Source organism: Sminthopsis crassicaudata, chromosome 4 (genome assembly GCF_048593235.1).
Source record: "Sminthopsis crassicaudata isolate SCR6 chromosome 4, ASM4859323v1, whole genome shotgun sequence".
In the NCBI taxonomy this organism is placed as follows: Eukaryota; Metazoa; Chordata; class Mammalia; order Dasyuromorphia; family Dasyuridae; genus Sminthopsis; species Sminthopsis crassicaudata.
This window is the reverse complement of record NC_133620.1, coordinates 64,724,844-64,744,092: the sequence shown is the minus strand read 5'-3', so window position 1 is coordinate 64,744,092 and position 19,249 is coordinate 64,724,844. Positions and strand designations below refer to the sequence as shown.

The 19,249-nt window shown below is 35.9% G+C and overlaps 1 protein-coding gene across 2 annotated transcripts in view; it reads right to left on the bottom strand.

Moving 5' to 3' along the window:
* PAPPA2 (pappalysin 2) overlaps nt 1-19,249 on the bottom strand; it is a 559,101-nt gene that overhangs the window by 78,624 nt on the left and 461,228 nt on the right. For both annotated transcript variants that reach the window (XM_074308442.1, XM_074308441.1), the window contains one exon: nt 1,247-1,415. In XM_074308442.1, the coding sequence (XP_074164543.1) occupies nt 1,247-1,415 (169 nt within the window). The remainder of the gene's footprint in view (nt 1-1,246; nt 1,416-19,249) is intronic.

The window sequence follows — 19,249 nt, the reverse complement described above, 5'->3', positions numbered from 1 at the left end:
ATATGCAAAAATGGCTCACTGGGTTAAGTCATGAACTCTATTCATTGATATTTCTCTGCCTGCCATTCTGTCATTCTGAAATTGATCCATCTCTCCCTGCTTACCCAGTCCCACTAGAAGCAAGACCTCTGATTTAGCCAAGTCTGTCTTCTCCTTTTTTATCATGACAGCTATTGTCTGGGTCACTCTTTCCTGTGCTAGCCCCATGGAATCACAAAAGCATATTAGGTCAACAACTGGATGGAGGATATGGATCTGATAACCCTGAAAGGGGCAACATTTCAGAATTCTACCTGGCTCTGGCCCCTCGCTCATTCTCTCAGCCTGGCAGCCTAACTGAGCCATTTCAGCTTTGCTGATCTCTGGTAATCTGGCATATTCCCTTCATTTTTACTCTCTGGGGTTCACTCCTAAGGGACCTCTGGGAGCTCTGGGTATAGAAGTGAGATAGTTCATGAAATAAGGGGTGGATATGACTCTTTTTCCAACCAGCCCACATGTTCCCTCCTCCCACATAAGCATTTAGTATTTGAAAAGTTTCTAAAATAAAACTAACTTCAACTACACAATCATGATAAGACTGTGGTTTTTGCTTTCTGAACCCTTGGACCAAATTTTTGGGAGGAAGTCAGACCACATTTTAAGCTCTGTTGTAAAAATTGCTTGCTTGCTTATTCAGATTATGCAGAATCTGGCCTCAGACACTTAGTAGCCCTGTGAGCTAGTCAAGTCACTTAACCCTGGTTACCTCAGGTTCCTTATCTATAAAATGATCTGTGGAGAAAAATGGCAAATCACTGTAGTGTCTTTATCCCAAACTGCAGCACCAATACCAACAACACCAGTCAAATAAGATCCTGAAGATTCAGATGTAGCTGAATTGGCTGAACTATAACATGTGTATATTTCTATTTTGGGTCCTTTGTCATGTATGGTAAGTTATCATGACACTTCAATAAAACCACCTTTCATTCTTTTCATTGCCATGTATTTGAAGTGCTTTGATATAAAATGCATCAGATTCTTCTTGCTCTGACAATTTTTAGAAGGTTATTTACCTCTGGACAGACCATGCCAAAGGTTATATCCTCTGCTTTTTCTTGCCTCTAAAATATTAATACACCTTTTTAGAAAAGCACATTTCAACATGCTGACATTCCTCTAGGGAACTTCTCCATACTTTCTAATTGTCCAGAACGGTTGGGAATAGCTTTACTCTAAATGAAATTCAAGTGGTTCTCCTTACCCTTTGACTGGTCACGTTACAGTTGAGTACACATCGGCTACCCAGCTTAAAGCCATTGGTGCAAGCATACATGCCTTCAAAAACAGGAGCTGGAGGTTCACACACCACTGGGATGCAGCTGCCTTTCTCCCAATTTCCACTCTCCAGGCATTGGATCTTCAGAAGCTTGCTGGAAATACACAAAATAACATCCTCCATCACAATTTCACTGAAGCATTTGTTGAAAATATCCCGCTTATTAACAGGTAGACAACAAACTCAGGTCATGTTTTATCTGAACTATATTCTAACTAAAGCCTATCATACTTATCCAGGAAAATAGTGATGATATGCTAGTAAAAATATCAGATCATTGAAAGCAGAGATCACTTTTTAAAAATAATTTTATTTAATCTCAACATAATATTATATAATTAGTACTTAATAAGTGCCATTGAATGTGTTGATTGATGAGGGAATCTGATGTAGGAAATGAAGCACAATATTTGAGGAAATAAGTAAACAGAAGTTGTTACCTGTTTAAAATCATAAAACTAGTATGTGTCTGAGGCCTTTTTCAGGCTCATTTTTCCCTTACTCTATAGTAAGCATTCTTTTTAGTCCTGCTTAGTAAATTATTCACCCCTCTCTCTACAAAAGCTATTTTTTAAACTCTTCTTCCCTTATCAAGCCTCTAATATTATTCAGTCCCCACTCTTTTAAACTCCTTTCCCCAATATGAGAATTTAACCTCACACTGAGGAAGAGAGAGCATTCATTGAGCTCCTATATGCATTCTGTATATCTCAAAGCTCCTTGACCCCATTCTTCATTCTTTCTTTATTACAATATTGAATGAGTTATCCTTTTCTTTACCTAGCCTAACCCTTTGCAGCAAATTTCTTATTTGGCACTTTGGGGATGCCTATGGGTCCTTTCTCTTAATAATTTTTACATAAATGAATTTACTTAAATAAAAAAAATAAAATTTTTACTTTAAATAAATAAAATATAATAGGACTATAATGGAAACCAATCATATTGAAATACTGTTTTACATATCTACATGTGTTTGTCTATTTTTCTATTTATTTACTTGTTTGTTCATTCATTTGTTTATGGCTCATAGATGTCAGATTAAGAACCCTTGTCCTCAATCAAGATTTAGCAGACTCCCATAGTCTAAGCAGCTTGCTTTTGTATGATCCTGAGAGCTAAAATTTTGAATAAAGGATATAAAAATCATCTTTAGATCATGTAAAATTAGGCACTTAGGTTGCAATTTATAAGATCCCTGGCCTAGATGATTAATTACTCTAAAGCATAGAGAATTTTTCAAGAGAAGTTTCACTTAGGGTCACATGGTAGTAAGTATGAGAATGAAGAATTTATCTAGGTCTTCTGGATTCTTGCCACTGTACCACGTTCTCTTTTTCACTCATGCTATCAACATTCCATTCAGGATAAGTATAAGATCTCATTTTGTTAACAGGAAAATTTAAATAAGTGACTTGTACAAGACCACATGGCAAGGAACTGGCTAAGACCTTGAAAAGAGATCCAAGTCTTTTGATTCTCAAAATTAACATCCCATCCACTAATCTCTGATGCTTCCTCACTCTCATGGAAATAAATTGTATGGTGAGGGAATTTTGGAGTATCATTGTTCCTTAAACCTTGAAGGCCATGTAGTTAGCTGTCCAAAAAATGCCCAAAAGAATGACAGCTTTAGCCAGAAAAGTGACTATAAACGTGACATCATAGATAAGGATAGAAGGGTAGCTGTTTATTTTCCTTTTAGCATCTCCAAATAAATGAGCACTGCATCCAAGTCAGAAGGTAAAGTTTCTAGTTGCCAGCCCTTGTAGCATTAATCTAAGGGATAAAATGCAACTGTATCTGTTTTCTGTTATTGATAGAAATAAACTTTTTGTAGCAAAAGTCTTGCTGAAAAAAACTGGTTACTGAAGGTTGAGGGAAATGGGAGCCTACTGACCATAGTTCTTCCATCTTTCTATTACTGTCTCATGGCTGGCAAAAAAAAAAGAAAAGTACATTTTGGGAAGGACAAATGCATAGATACAAAGGTGGGCCTTGAAGAGCTACCTAGTCTGTATTTCAAAGAGATTTTTAAAAAATAGAAAAGGGCCTATATGTGCAAAAATGTTTGTAGCAGCTCTTTTTGTAGTGGCAAGAAGCTGAAAATTGAGTGGATAACCATCAGTTGGGAAATGGTTGAATAAGTTATGATATATGAAGAAATATTATTGTTCTATAAGAAATGATGAGCAGGGGTAAGGATTCTGGGAAGATAGTGGAATCGATTGATAAATTTCAAACTATCCTGATTTTCCCCACAAATAGAACTAATTTGTGTCTCAGGGAAAACATAGACTGGTGGAAAATAAAGTAAACTTGGGGCAAGGTCTTCTGGAAAGAACCTGAGAAAATCCATGGAAAGACCCCAGGAGGGGGATTAACCCAAGAGAAGTGCAAACACCTCCCACCCAGCTTTAAGAAACACCAATTGGGGAGCCCTGGGGCTAACTGGGTATGCCTGGAGCCCCAGCTAGAACCACAGAGACTTTCACCTCCTAGACTTTTTGTAGATTGAGGATCTGAATCCAGGAAGATGGAGGGAATCTCAGCAGATTAGGAATACCAGCCCCAGCTGTGTATACATATGTATACATAAATATATCCTTTCTTAACTACAGCCAGTTGGGGATGGTGGGGAGGGTGAAGGGGGAAAAAGAATAAAGTAAAAGAAGTGTATAACAGAGAACCAAAGAACAATTTACAAGGAAGTAAAGATATATTTATGTATATAATTTCTTCTGCTAATATATATGTATATATATATATATATATATATTTTTTTTTATACTTTCTTAATTGGTAATTGTTTTATATATCTTGAATCCTCCCTGATTCTCTGCTGGACACATGACAATGTTCTCTTTCATTTCATTTGTATTCCTTTTCTGTTCCTATTTTTTCTTATTCTGTTTTTTTTAATAAAATTAATTAAAAAAAAAGAAAGGGTGATTTTAGAAAATTCTGCAAAGACAAACTTATGCTGAGTAAAATGAGCAGAATCAGGAAAACATTGTATAAAGTAACACTTTTTTTGTGATGATCAAATTTAATGGATCAACTCTTCTCAACAATGCAATTATTCAATGTAATTCCAATAGACTTGGGAAGGAAAATTCCAATCACATTCAGAGAAAGAACTATGGATACTGAATGCAGGTGGAAGCATAGTATTTTCACCTTTTTGTTTGTTTGTTTTTTTCTTGAGTTGTTTTTGTTATTTTTGTTTTGTGTTTTACCTTTCGGTCTGATTTTTATTGCACAACATGACCAATGTAGAAATATGTTAAGAAGATTGCAGATATTTAATTTATATTGAATTGCTTGCTGTCTTGAATGGGAGAGAGAGAGAAAAATCTGGAATGCAAAGTTTTGCAGAAATGAATGTTGAAAACTGTCTTTGCATATATTAGAAAAAAATAAAAAAATACTATTGGGGGAAAAAAGAGCCATCTTGAACATTATGGTCCTTGGCATATTTCTTTGAATGGGGAGTACATCATAAGTCATCAGTGGTGAAGCTTCCATCTTGTCTAATTTCAGAACTGATTTTTTCAAAATATAAAGTTACTAGTAAACAAACTTCCCTTTCTTAGTAACTTTTCTTTAAGTCTTCCAATGTTTTCATATATATGCTTGTTTTATCTCTAAAAAGTAGATACAGGGATGAGAGGTAGCTCATTGATTCCATTTTAGAGATGAAGAAATGAGACATGAATTGGTTTAGTAAATTTCTCACGATCTCACATCTGGATAGCGATTGGGCTAGAATTGGAAATCAAAGCTCTGACCTCCTAACCGCAAGCTCTTTTCACTCAATAAAAGCTGTGTTTCCCTAGGATTGTCTTAACAAATGCTAGCTAGCTTCCTAGTCAAATCAAGCTAACAAGCATTTATTAAATGCCTGCTATATTCCAGATATTGTGCTAAGTGCTGAAAATGTCATTTAAAAAAAAAAACAAAGGAAACAAATCAAAATATATCTCACAGTCTAAAATCACACAAATGACTATGCACAGATAAATATAGGATAAATTGGAGAAAATCACAGAAGGAAAGCATTAGCAGTAAGGAGATTGGGAAAGGTTCTTCCTGAAGGTAGAGTTACCTGAGCATTCTAGGAATGGATGATAGCCAGTGAAAATGTCTAAAATCAGGAGATAGTATTGTGGGTGAAGAAATGCAACAAGGTCACTTAGAGTTACTTAATCTTAGCGTATGTACAGTGAGGAAAGGTATAAGAAGAGCTGAAGGATAAGAAGTACAGTACAGTCTGTGAAAGGTTTTAAAAGCCAAGTAGAGGATTTTATATTTGATCCTTGAAGTAATAGAAACCACTTTAGGGATATGACTTTTTCCATTGGAAACAAAGATGGACTGGAATAGAGACAGACATGGATCAGAAAGATCAACTAATAGGTCATTGCATTATTTAGGTATGAGATGATAAGAGTCTCCACTAGGAAGATATTCGGGTCAGAGGAGAAGAGGAGGTCTATACTAGAGATATTGCCAAGACAGAAATCATAGGACAGAGCAATTCATTGGATTTGGGGGATGAGAGAAAAAAATATCAAGGATAATACCTAGATTGGATGTCTGGACAATGTGGAGAAGGGTGGTGTCCTCAAAAGCAATAGGAGAATTAGAAGAAGGAAAGGTTCGAGAGGAAAGCTAATGAGTTCAGTTTTGGAAATGTCAAATTTTAGATGTCTGTGGTTCATCCAGTTCTAGATGTCCAATCAGCAATTGGCAATGTGATACTGGAGGTCAGGAGAGAGGTTAGGGCTGGATAAATAAATCTGAGAATCATTTCCCTGAGATGATAATTACATCCATGGGAGCTGATGAGATCCCAGGCTTTATGGAATACCAATTCTAAAAGTGTGGTTCAGGGATCCTTGGATATTCATAACAATAGAGAAGTTTTAATTTCTAATATGGTGAATTTTACTGGGTATAATCCAAATAAACAAAAGTTCCTTCCTTGTGGGGCTTTTCAATAATTTTTAAAGAGTGTAAAGGGATCCTTTATCCAAAAAAAGGTTTAAGAACCACTAGTTTAGACGGAGTAAAGGCCAATGAGACCCCTTTGGGAAACATCTATCTTTTTTGGATGAAGATCCAGAAAAAATAAAAAAGGAGTGGACAAACAGGTAGAAGAACAATCAGGAGAGAACCCTGACATAAAAATATTTTAAAAGGGAGTATCAAGGATAAAAAAAGGGTTATTGACAGTGTAAAAGGCTACAGAGAGGTCAAAAAGTATGAGCATTGAGAAAAGCCCATTATATATATGGTAATTAAATCTGAGTTTATCCTCCTTCAGAAAAAAAAAAAAAGCCATTCCACAAATATTTCTTCATCCAAAGTAGAAAGTCTATTTCTAGATGATAAAACTGTGTTTAGGAAAAGATATGATGTGAGTTTTGCTTCACCTTTACACTGCCTTCTATTGCATTTTGGGAGCTTAGGTCTTCTTGATTAATGCAAGAACTCCATACCACACAAACTAAAACTTTATACTTGAACTCCTGATTAGTAGGGCAAAAGGGTTCTAGATAATCTTTCCAGATTTTTAGTCAAGTTCACAGCTTTATTTTAAATGTGACTACACAAGTGTGAAAATGCTGTAACTTAAAATGATATAAAAGGGGATCCACATGGCTTTTTTACACCACCTATAGAAATTAAGTGGGGGAAAATGTTGTAAGATAAGATGTTTCATAGTGAAATGTATACTGATTGTAGAGCCAGAAGACATGAATTCAAAACTTATCACTTTCTATTGTGTAATCTTGGGAAAAAATTTTAAATTACTTGGCCCTCAGTTTTCTCATATATAAAATGAGGAGATTGGACTACATGGTCTATAACATCCTTTCCAGTTATATCTATGATTGAATGATTCCATGATATTGAAATCATGGGAAATATAAACGAGGCTGACAAGTAACATTCTTTTCTAAGTTCATTTACCCTGGGCAAATCCATCAACTGAAGCCATAGAATTATGCTTGCAAATTCAAAATTCTGAGTGTTATTATATTCATTCTGTGTGGTAGTTAGGACCATGATTTAAAACATAAAAATGCTAAATGGGAATCCTTGTGCCCCAGTGATCAGGAGGTTAGGTAAATTCTTAGAAAAATAATAAGAAATGTTTTCACTTGGAAAAAAAAATGTCCAACATAGATGAAAGCAATGCGAGAGCTTAAAGAATAGTTGTTCACCTGGTCAATATGCATGTAGTAAGTGCCTACTTCTGTGCAAGGCACATGCAAATTAATGGAAATTTAAAGAAAGAGAAAAAAAATACATCTGAGAACAGCTCTATTTTGGACCAGAAGCAGGGATATAGAAGAGATTGGGGATGATAAATGGCATCCAGAGAGTAAAGCCATAGTAATAATACTCTGGAGGAATTGGCTGTGCCAGACTAAGCTAAGAAACTTGAGTCTTTGGTTGTCCAATAACAATTATATCTTTATGGCCCTGTGGATTCAGTTCAGAAGAATGAGGAAAGGTCAGTGAGTGCCTTTTGGAGAATCCATGACCACTATGAAAAGACTAAGGCTGAACAAGGGTAAGTGTGATAAATGGAGCTAAAAGAATGAAATATCTCAAATCATAGGGAAGAAAAAGTAAACCTCAAAGATTTCCTAAGAATATCAAATATTCATCAGATAATTCCAATGATCCTTCAAGATGCTTTTGATTTTTTACCTTTCTAGATAGCTATAGAAATAATCCAAGACCTCTTCTACAAAGATTTATGGGGATTTCTTTCCATTCTATTGCATTTTCATGTTTTTCATCTATAATGATGATCCTAAAGATGCTGAGTTCCTGGCAAGTTACATCCCAAGCTACCTGAACCATTTGGGCTTTTAGAACTGAAAAGTCAGCAACATAAAAATTATTACTAGAAGGTTTAAGTTCTGATTGACACTTGAAAACAGGAAACAGCTGCTAGAAAGCAGATGGGCATATAAGTATATTACATGCACATGGGAATAAAGGAATATATAACATAAATACATTCATCCACCTGGGAATTAATCCAACCAACCACTGTATGTCACTGTTGCTCTTTCAGAAAGCATGTTTTGAGCCCCCTTCTCTAGCAGCCCAGGAACTGATAAAAACATACATTCTTCTATGGGCTATAGGAAATGTTGGGAAGCCCAGGAGAAAGGGGGAAAAACTTACAGTTTTCCCAGGTGTGCCTTGCAGTTCCAGACCCCTAAGGAATATTCACCTCATTGCTTACTCTGATGTGGTCTGGACAGGTCTAACTACTGTTCTCTGACCATCTGTTCTGGAAGGTTATCAAAAATTGTAGCAATCCACAGCAGGAGAATTTAATAAAATAATCATGGCTGACCCCCATCTGTATGACAGGGGCACATTCACGAAATGCTGTAAAGGTAGAATCAATGGATTCTGGCCACAGATTGAATATGAAGGATGAGAGAGAGTGAGGAATCCAAGATGACTTCTAAGTGCTATCCTGGCTTTCTTTCTGCAGCTTCAGAGACTAGGCTGAACTTCTTCAAGAGGCATGGAAAGCTTCAGTAATTAAAGGCAGGCCAGTACTGCCTGGCTATTTCTCTCTTCTCCATTTTCTGTCACACACACACACACACACACACACACACACACACACACACGCATGTACACACATAGGGTTGGTTATTGGCTTTCCACAAACATTCTCCTATATCCCAAAAGATAATTTAATACTTCAGATTTTTGTCTAAGCCAGAATTCCCCGTTAGACAGTAACAAATAAGTTTGTCCTAACCTGACCCTGATGCCAGAAAGAATAAAGACAAGGAAACTTAAAAATATTCACTCTCCAACCTGGAGGATCAATTAGTCAGAAGCAGAGGGCAAAGCAAGTTGAAGAAAGTGGGAATATTTTAAAGGAGGGGGCAAAAAATGCATCATTCTTGGGTTAAGTTAAACTCCACTGTGTAACATACAAGCTTTCACTCCTCTCACAACCTCAAGAATGATATTTATTTAGGATTAATAGAAGAATCAGGAGCCAAAATAAAATTCAAAAGGGGAAAAATGTTTAAAAATAAGATACTTAATAGCCAGGGTTTGAAGGCCATGGGGAAGACGTATGAGGTCGACAAGAATTGTGTTTGATGTGAAGGCATGAATGCCAATCTCTCAAGCACTATGAAGCAGGCAGCGGGAAGCTGGCCTGGACCCAGGTGTGTATTAGAGTGGCCAAGGCTTGGAGCAAAAGATCAGTTGCTTGAGTGCCAAGAGAGACTGTAATAAATTAGCCTAAAGCTCACATTATCCGACAATGGCAGGAGAGTTGAGGATTCCAAGGCTAAACTATGAGCATATTTTCTGTAAATGACAATAAAGGAGGACTAGCTGAGGGAGAAAAGAGAGGGGGACTGCATCTCTTCCCATTACAGATACATATAAGCACATATGGCTTATACCGTGTGCCATATCCAGTATCTATAATTAAATTTTTAAAATCCCAGAAAGAGAATACATCTTAATGAGTTCAATCTTCCAAATTAACAATCCAATTTAATTTAAATGATTAAGGTTTCTTGGTCAATCAATCAACAAGCATTTATAAAGTACCTACTATATGCCAGATACTGTGCTAGAGGTTAGAGATTCTAAGAAAATGTAAAATAATTCCTGTATGCAAAGAGCTAATAGTCCATTCTTGAGGACACTAGAGAAAGATAAGATCATGATTAGACCAATGATTTCATTGTTATAAGGAAATTGCAAATGAGAACAGTCCCTGACCAATTCATCGACTTTATAATTAATTAAATTTATATATTATTTATAATTAATAGTTTTAGAGAATTGCCCAGAGCACAGAGAAGTAAAACGATTTTCCTGGACTCACATAGTTGTATCCAATGTGTATCACAGTCAGGTTTTGAACCCAGGTCTTCCTGGCCCTAAAACAGACCTTTTTACCAGTATATCAGTCAGTCAATCTGACAGATATTTAAGTGCCTAAACAGACAAAAGATAGTCCTGCCCCCAAGGTGCTTACAACCTAAAGAGGGAGATGACAAGCAAATAAATATATGCAAACAATCTACAGAATACAGAGAGAAGACACTTGAATTAAGAAATTTTTAAAAGGGCTTTCTATAGAAGGTGAGATTAGTTGGGACTTAAAACTTAAAGGCAGAGATGAGGGAGGAGAGTGTTCAATCATGAAAAAAAACAGAGAAAATGCCTGAAGTAACTTGTTCATGGAACAGCAAGGAAGCTGTTGATTCTGGATTAAAGGGTATATGTCAGGGACTAAATTGTCAGAAGACCAGAAAGGTAGGAGGGGGCCAGATTACGAAGAGCTTTGCATGCCCAGCAGAGCTTTTTGTATTGGATCTTGAAGGCAACAGGAGCTGTTGGGGTTTAACGAGCAGAAGAATGACATGATCAGACGTATACTTTAGGAAAATCACTCTGGTGACTGAATGGAGAATGGACTGGAGTGTGGAAGGACTTGTAGTAGGTAAAACCACCAGCAGGCTGTTGATATAGTCCAAGCTTGAGGTGATGAGGGTCTATACCAAGATGGTATCCCCCAAAAAAGGCTCATAGTCATTAGATATTGCAAAAATAAAATCAACAAATTAGAGAGGAAGAATGAGAAATAGTGAGGAGTTGAAGATGATACTTAGGTTGACAGCCTAGAAAACTGAGACGAAAAAAGTGTTTTTGGCAGTAATGAAAGGGGATTTGACATGCCGAGTTTAAGGTGTGTACTTAAAGTTGTTTAGTTGGAGGTAAAAGATTAGCGATCAGCAGAAAGGCTGAAAAAATAAGTAGGTTTGAGAAACATCAGTAGAGGGATGGTAAGTCAGTCCATGAGGAATGATGAAAGTCATTAAATGAAGGAATATAAAGGGAGAATAGAAGAAGGCTCAGGAAACAATTCTCTGAAACAGCTAACATCAAGAGGGAGGGATCTGGATGAGAATCCTGCAAAGGAGACACAAGGAGAGTTCTGATAGAAAGAGAACCAAGAGAGGGGTATCCCAAAAATCTAAAGGTAAGAGAGTATGTATATAGAAGGAGAGAATGATCACCAGTGTTAACAGTTGCAGAGATGTCAAGAAGAATGAGGGGGGAGAAAAGGTGGTTGAATTTGGCAGCTAAGACTTGATCATTGGTAACTCTGGAGAGTGTAGTCTCAGCAAAATGATAAAGTCATAAGTCAAATTATAAAGGGTTAAGAAGAGAATAAAGTGGAGGCAGTTATTATAAATGGCCTTTTCAAAGAATTTAGCTTCAAAAGGAAGAAAATATAGAAAATTACAAGGATTGAAGGATTGAGTGATATTACTTGGTTTTTGTTTGTTTGTTTGTTTGTTTGTTTTAGGATAAGTTAGATATGGGGATTTTGGTAGGCAACGGGGGAAGAACCAATAAACAGACAGATTGAAACAAGGAAAAGGGAGGGAATGACAGAAGGGACAATCTTTTACAGGAGCCGAGATGGGCTTTAAGCTTCAAATAGAAAAGTTCATTATTGATTTTACAGGCAATAGAAAGAAAGGAAAGAGAGGAAGAACTAACCATAGTTTCGAAATCTAAAAGACAAGAAGAGTCAGGAAGGGAATGAAGGCTGACCCTTAGCCTCTATACAGAATGAAGGCCTCAGGAGGAACTCATCCATGAGCCATGTCTTCAATACTCTAGACTAAGAAAGCTGCAAGGCGGTTAGTGTTCCAGGACAAGGAGGCCCAGGCAATGAATGAAGTTCTAGGATGAGACAAGGGCATAGTTTTTGAGGTCTAGATGTTAAGAACTGGGCTGAGAAGAAAATAAAGATAATTCTATCTCCTTTCCTAAAATAGAAGTTCCAGTAAGAATTCACCAATGGGAAAAGGGATAGGCCTTTAACAGGATTTGGGGGGGGGGGGCATTTGGTTGATTGAAAAGAAGAGTAACATAATAATAATAGCTAGCATTTATATAGTACTTTTAAGATTTGCAAAGCATTTCAGAGTAGAAAAGAAGTGAAGAAGCATTAATTAAGCACTCAATATACACTATAGGTGCTTTACAAATACTACATCAGTTGATCACTTTACAAATGTGATTTTATTCTCACAATAAGCCTGGGAGATATATGTTTGTTCTTATAATCTCCATTTCATATATGAGGAAAGATAAATACTAAATAACTCATCCAAGTTCATACAAGGTGTCTAAGGCTGGATTTGAAGTTATGTCTTTCCTACTTAAGATCCTGAACTCCATCCCCTGAAGACAACTAGCTACATCTAACACGGTCTATCTTGTGTTTTGGGAAAATGACTTTGGCTGTTGCTTAGAGGATGGATTGGAGAAAGACTTGAGGCAAGGACCCAATTTAAAGCAAAAGGTGATGAGGGCTTAAGCTAGAGACAGCTAAGTAAATGAAGAGAAGGGGACTTAAATAAAATTTAAAACACTTTTTATTGTAAAATAAAATTGCAATATTTGGTAATTTAGTAGCTAGGTGGATGAGTGAGGAATAAAGATGAGAGTCAAGGTATAAACATTAATGTCTGAAAAGACAGTTATGCTTCCTTCTATTTTCCTGATAATGAGAGAAGGGAAAAAAGGAAGGAAGGGAGGGAAGGAGAAAGGAAAGAAGGAAGGGTCTAGTTCTGTCTGAGAAGTTTAAACTAAAGTTTGTGAAAAGTGAAGCAGTTTCAAAGTCTACGTAATGCTTTTCATTCCATGCCCCCTTCCTTTCACTCCCAGACCAGCTTGTCCTCATTTGCCCACTACATGTTTTTGAAGTATTTCCAACTCCATCTTGCTGACTATTTCATTTCCATCTTATTTTCCCCACATCCACCTTTCTTCCTCTTTCATGGTCTACTTGAATCTACTGTAGTACTTGGACCACTTGGCCAGTAGAAGGAAGAATTAGGGGGAATAGACAGTTGGAGTCCAAGTTGAGGAGGGGGAAGAGAAGTTTTATTTTTTTTAATGAACTCTTGTTTTTGATCTGTGTGTGTGTGTGTGTTTTATAAGCAAGTAAAGTGTACTTTTTTTTATTTTTGCTTCTGGTGGCTGATCCTGGGCAACTCCCACCTTGAATACCAGCTCCAGTCTGCCAGCTTCAATGTTGTTTTTCTGAGGCACGGTCAAGGGAAACCAGGTAGTGAAAAGAATGTAGTGAGTGTGGCTCTGGCCAAACAGGCAAACAACTGGAGGAGTATTCCCTATCATCTACCAACTAAAGAGATGGTCAAGGCACTGACCAATTTGAAAGTACAAAGTAAAGTGTCCTGATCAAATAAAAATTCTCTGCTTAGCATTTGAATTCCCTCACAATCTCTGACCTTTCTTATTTTTCCAGTCTTGCTATATTTTACTACTCTATGATCCTATGATACTGACTTTCCTTACATGTGACACACTACTTTTTGATCCTATTTTTTACCTGCTGTCCCTAATGCCTGGAATAGTCTTCTTCCTCACTTCTGCTTCCATTTTACTCTGAGATTATCTTTCATCTTCTTCTTCTTCTACTACTACTACTACAACCACATATACACACATACACACCACAAACACACACACACACATACATATACACACACAAACTCACCCCTCATCTTTGCCTAAGGAAATCCCTTTCTCCCTTCATCTTCCACCTTAGGCCTTTGCTAATATCCCAACTAGATCTTAAAAGTTCTTCTTTGAAACTCACATGGCACTGTGTTGATCTTTCCTCTGAACTTAGTTATTTTCTAATTTCTATTTTTCCCATAGCTCCCTCTTTGACATGCATTTTCTTCATAGTTTTTTATTGAAACCTTTTGTGTTTATATTGCTTCCATTTTTCCAGTATCCTTCCCTTACCCCACCCATTTTCTGAGTGATCTTTATTTTTTAAACAAAGAATGAAAAAGATAGAAAAGAAAAAAAAAAACTAATCATATCAAAAAAATCTGATGTGATATGAATCATTCTGTATACTTTTGACTTCTACCTTCTACAAAGGGGAGAGGGGTATTTCCCCATCTTTCTTCTTTGGGGTAAATCATGGCCATTATTATTTCCATAACGTTTGGTTTCAAATGTTTTCTAATTGTTGTTCTTTTCAGTTATATCACTGTAGGCATTGTATATATTATTTTCTTGGTTCTGCTTACATTTATTTACTTCTTCATGTTAATTATATTTGTTGCTGTTTTATAATATTCCATTACATTTATGTACCACAATTTGTTTAGCCAATCAATAAACATGAATTTTGTTTTTTTAATTCTTTGCCGCCACAAAAAGACCTTTTATAAATGTATTATTGTATATGGAGCCTTTCTTTTTTGTCACTGACTTTCTTAGGATATATGCCCAGTAGTGGAATATCTGGGGTAAAGAGAATAGATCATTTAATCACTTTTTTATATAATTTCAAAATGTTTATACTCATTAACAGTTCTATCAACAATGTACAAGTGTGTACCTTCATTTATTTAATCTTTCAACATTAACAAATCCCATCTTCTGCCTTCTTTGGCAATTTGTTGGATATGTAATGAAGCCTCAGGGATATCAGCAATTTATATTTCTATTACAAGTGACTTGGACATTTTTTCTCATTTGGTTATTAATAGCAATATTGCTATAACTGTTTGTTTCTATTTTTTGCCCATTTGAGGTATGCATTTCAATTTTTTGCCATTTCCACACACAATCACCCAAATAGAATGTTGACATTAAAAATATGGGGTTTCCTTTGTTTCTGAGAGAACCTTGGGATCATTCATGAAGCTTTATGGTTCCCTAAATGGAATCCAAAGGACAGTAGAAAGTCTTTAGAGACAGAGAGCTCCACTCATATTTTTATAATGTCAAAAGTAAGGAAGCTCTTAAAAATGTTGAGTGAACTGTTTGGATCAACATATATAGAAGCACAGGACATGAGTCACCAAAAAACAAGTATTCATTCAGGGTTAGTTTGTAAACCTTTGTAGTTAGAGGAACATCCAAATCAATGAGATCACAGATCCTTGAGGGAATTTCCCTATTTTTGTCTTTATTATTGACGTAAAGCTTCTAAGCAAGAGCCTCATTTAAAAGCAGGAACTACTTTGTTTTTTTTCCATTTGTGTCTCCCTAAGCATCTACTATAATACCTTATACAAAGTGAATAGTCAATAAGTATTTGTAGAATAGAATTAGTGACAGCTGCCTTTAAATTAGACCCTTGAGGTGCCTAATCAAATAGCCACCATGCAAGATGAAGGGTAGTCTTTATATAAATCTGTCTTTTTCCCTACAACATTATCAGACACACGTACTTTGAAATAACTAATACAGTGGGGAAAGTCAGGGAGAACATCTGCTGCTGCTGCTAATTAGCCTGGAGGAAGTTGTTATAAAATGTGACAACACCTTGTAGGTGGTAACCTAACTAAATAACTTGCGGCAGAGAGGCCCATCTTAGTGAGCAGAGAAAGGTAGAATAATTCTGAAATTAAGTTAATTGTGTAGCAATCAGCAGAACAAGAAGAAAGCTAGGCAAAGTATGCCTGCTGAACTTGCCCTCTGACATAAATATAAAAGCTAATGAGAAAAAGATAACCGTGGTGGAGGAAAGAAAAATCAGACAAACAGAAAAGCTGAGCGGGGCCAAAATAAGATATCCTTTGTCAAAGCAGAAGCCAAATACATTTGTTAAAGCTAGATTAAGAAGTTAGTTTAATGAAGGGATAGAGAAGTGATGAACAAGAGTGGGTATATTAATAAGAACCATGTGGAAAAATAAAACAAGAACTCGAAGGATGATTTCCATTTACTCCTAGCTTCCTGGATGGTATATTGGCTTTTCTAGATATTTAAAGTTATAGGCTTGGCTATATTATGTATTGCAAATCAATAAGCCTTACAAAGACAGCATTCTGAGTCATGTTGCATAAGGTATCTGATAGATTTATAACATCCACTAGACCACTTGGAATTTGCTTCTCTCATTTGGGTGGGTGTATAACAGTTTAAACCTACTGTTGGTCAAAAATTATGAAATAGAATTCTGTTGATTGACTTATTCCCATAGGATATATATTTGTGGAGAATTACTATCCCCATTCTGTTTGTGATGTATTTTCTGGAAGACTTCACTATACAAGTACACATCCCTTTCAGAAATGGCCAACTCCCATATAATTTGCCCAATTCATCTATCTATCCAAACATTTGCAGTTAAGGTTTTTACCACTTCACAAGACAGACCAACTTTTTTGCCTCACTTGGTATTTACACATGGATAGTTGATTGAGAGATGAAAGGAACCTTAGATGTTATCTAGATTAGCTCCCCACATTTCACAAATGAGAAAATTGAAACCATTAGGTTAAGTGACTTGTCTATGGTCCTACAACTCAGTGGCAGAGCAAGGATAGAACCCAGATTTTCTATTGTCAAATCTAGTGATCTTTTCATGATGCCATTTATTTATCATTGTGTTTTCATATGAAACTGAAGTTTTCTTTGTGAGAATTGTCCTGGCTCAAATCCTTAGCACTTAGTTCTCTTATCATTTTGGAAGAATGTTGAAGTCTCCTCTGTTTTTTGGCTTAATGCTTTGTTTTGGTTTTTTCCCCTACCTTGGAAAGTCCCTTGATACTTAGTAGCTAGAGTTGAAATTACAAAATTTGGATTCAAGTTCCAGAAATTTTGGCAAGTCACTTTTTTGTAACTTAGTTTTCTTAGTTAGTTTTCTTTCTTAGTGTCCCAGACACCAAGAGTTTAAGTGACTGCCCGTTAGTATGCATCAGAGGTGGGATTTGAACTTACATTTTTTTATGAGCTGGAGTTGAACCCTCTATCACAAAGCCATGCTGCCTCTTTATAAGCTTTAGGTTGCTATAGAAATTTGAATTATGTTGACATTATTTTTTTTTTAAATTTAAATTTAAATTTTATTTTTGGATAAATGATCAATATCTGTTATTACAAAATATTTCCAAAAAGAGGCAGAAACGTGACTTAGCTTCCTGAATGTCTTTCTTCCATCCAGTCTCCATTTGCTTTTGTTACATATCCAGAGTATACAGTTATGATTTTAAGTACCATTATTTTATTTAGCAGAAAACTTCACTATGCCATAAAGGTCTCTTAGTTTTAATCCTTCTAAGCTTGAGGCAACTGCTGCATTTTCAGAACACAAGACAAAAGATAGAACAATATATTATTACACACTTTTAAAATGAAATATAAAATCATAGATATAAAGAAATGTTAGGTTCTTACTAAGTGCTAAGTCGGTACTTAACAATTCTTTAGTTCACACCTTTGGTTCCAGCCTTTAAGGGGAGTTTGAACTTCTGAGGAGGAGTTTATATATGAAAAGGAGTTTACACAACCTTTAAAAGGAGCAAGTTCATTGGTTGAAGTAATTTTCCCATAAGCACTTGAGTTCTCACATGTCCCTTCTCTGGGAGGATAAAAGAGGCAACATTGGGCCCGGAGACGTGAGTCTACTCTAGGTCAGAGTTGTCAGCTCTCTACAGAAAGAAGAGTCTGGCCGAGAGATTGAGTTGAGACAGCAGATCTCCTCCCAGAGAGTGATTGGCAATTTCTGGAGACAACAGAACATTACAAAGAAAGTGCCAAATTGTTTTGACAGGGAATTTCTCTATTCTGGAGCTTGCTATATCAGTTAAATCCCAGGCCAAATATCATCTATAAGTACAACAAAATTAAATCTTCCTAATGTATAATTCTAACCATTTTAGCCCCTCCCCCCACTTCTAGCTTGTGGAAGAGACAGAGACAGAGACAAAGAGATAGAGAGAAGAAGGAGGAGGAATTATTATTCATTTCCCTCTTTTTTTTCTTTTCTAATAACAAATAGTTCATCCTAATACAGCACGTTAAAACCTTTACAGACAACAATCCATTAGGGAAAGTAGTGCATGTATTATTACCTCCATTTTACATGTAGAAACTGAGATTCAGAATTTAAGTGCCTTCGTCAGTGTCAAAATCAGGATTTGAAATAAGATATGTTAACATACAAGGTTCTTTTCACAGCATCACACTTTCTTCTTTAAGATAGAAATTTTTACCATTAGAGAAATTTATCATTATCAAATTTTTAAAAAAGACTAGATATCATCTAGTTCAAGTATCTCCTCCTGTAGAATTAAACAACTTTCCAAAATTTACTTAATCCACAGTCATGAGCAAATCCAGAACTAGAATTTATCTCTGTCTTAATACCTAGCATAATTTTGGTTATGTTGTTGCTGTTTTTGTTTTTGAAGAGGAATAATGACATCTATCTTGGTTATATAGCATGTACCCAATAAAAACATTTTATAAAATAATGAATTAGAAAACTGGAACCTGTAGTAGGAGAAAAGTAGATTGAGCAGAGACTTCATCATTCTTGATTTGGGGAAGAAGAACTCTTACCCATGCTATATCTATATAACATATGGGTAACGTAGGTTACCTAACATAAAGAATAGGGACTGAGCAAATGAGAAAACAAAATATTCTGAAATGGTAGCCCTTGCCTGAAAAAACTTAGAAAGTATCTAGCCTAATGGTTCTTAATCATTATTAGTCAAGGGGCCCATTAGGAATCATTCTGTTGAAACCTATAGATCATTTCTCAAAATAATGTTGTTATAGAATTAACAGAAATGAAAAATTTCCATTTCAAATCATTAAAAATAAATGTGTCTCTTTCCCATCCAAATTCATGGACCACATGTAATATATCCACATATTTCTTAGAGGTCTATGGATCCCAAATCCATAAGTTCTGATCGAGAAGATGGTAATAACATTGATAAAAAAGTATCCAAGTTATTACCAATAAGAATCAGCTAAAGGAACTGGGAAAGATAAGAGTCAAGGAGATGACTAATAACTGCTTTCAATTGAGGGGCTGCCACG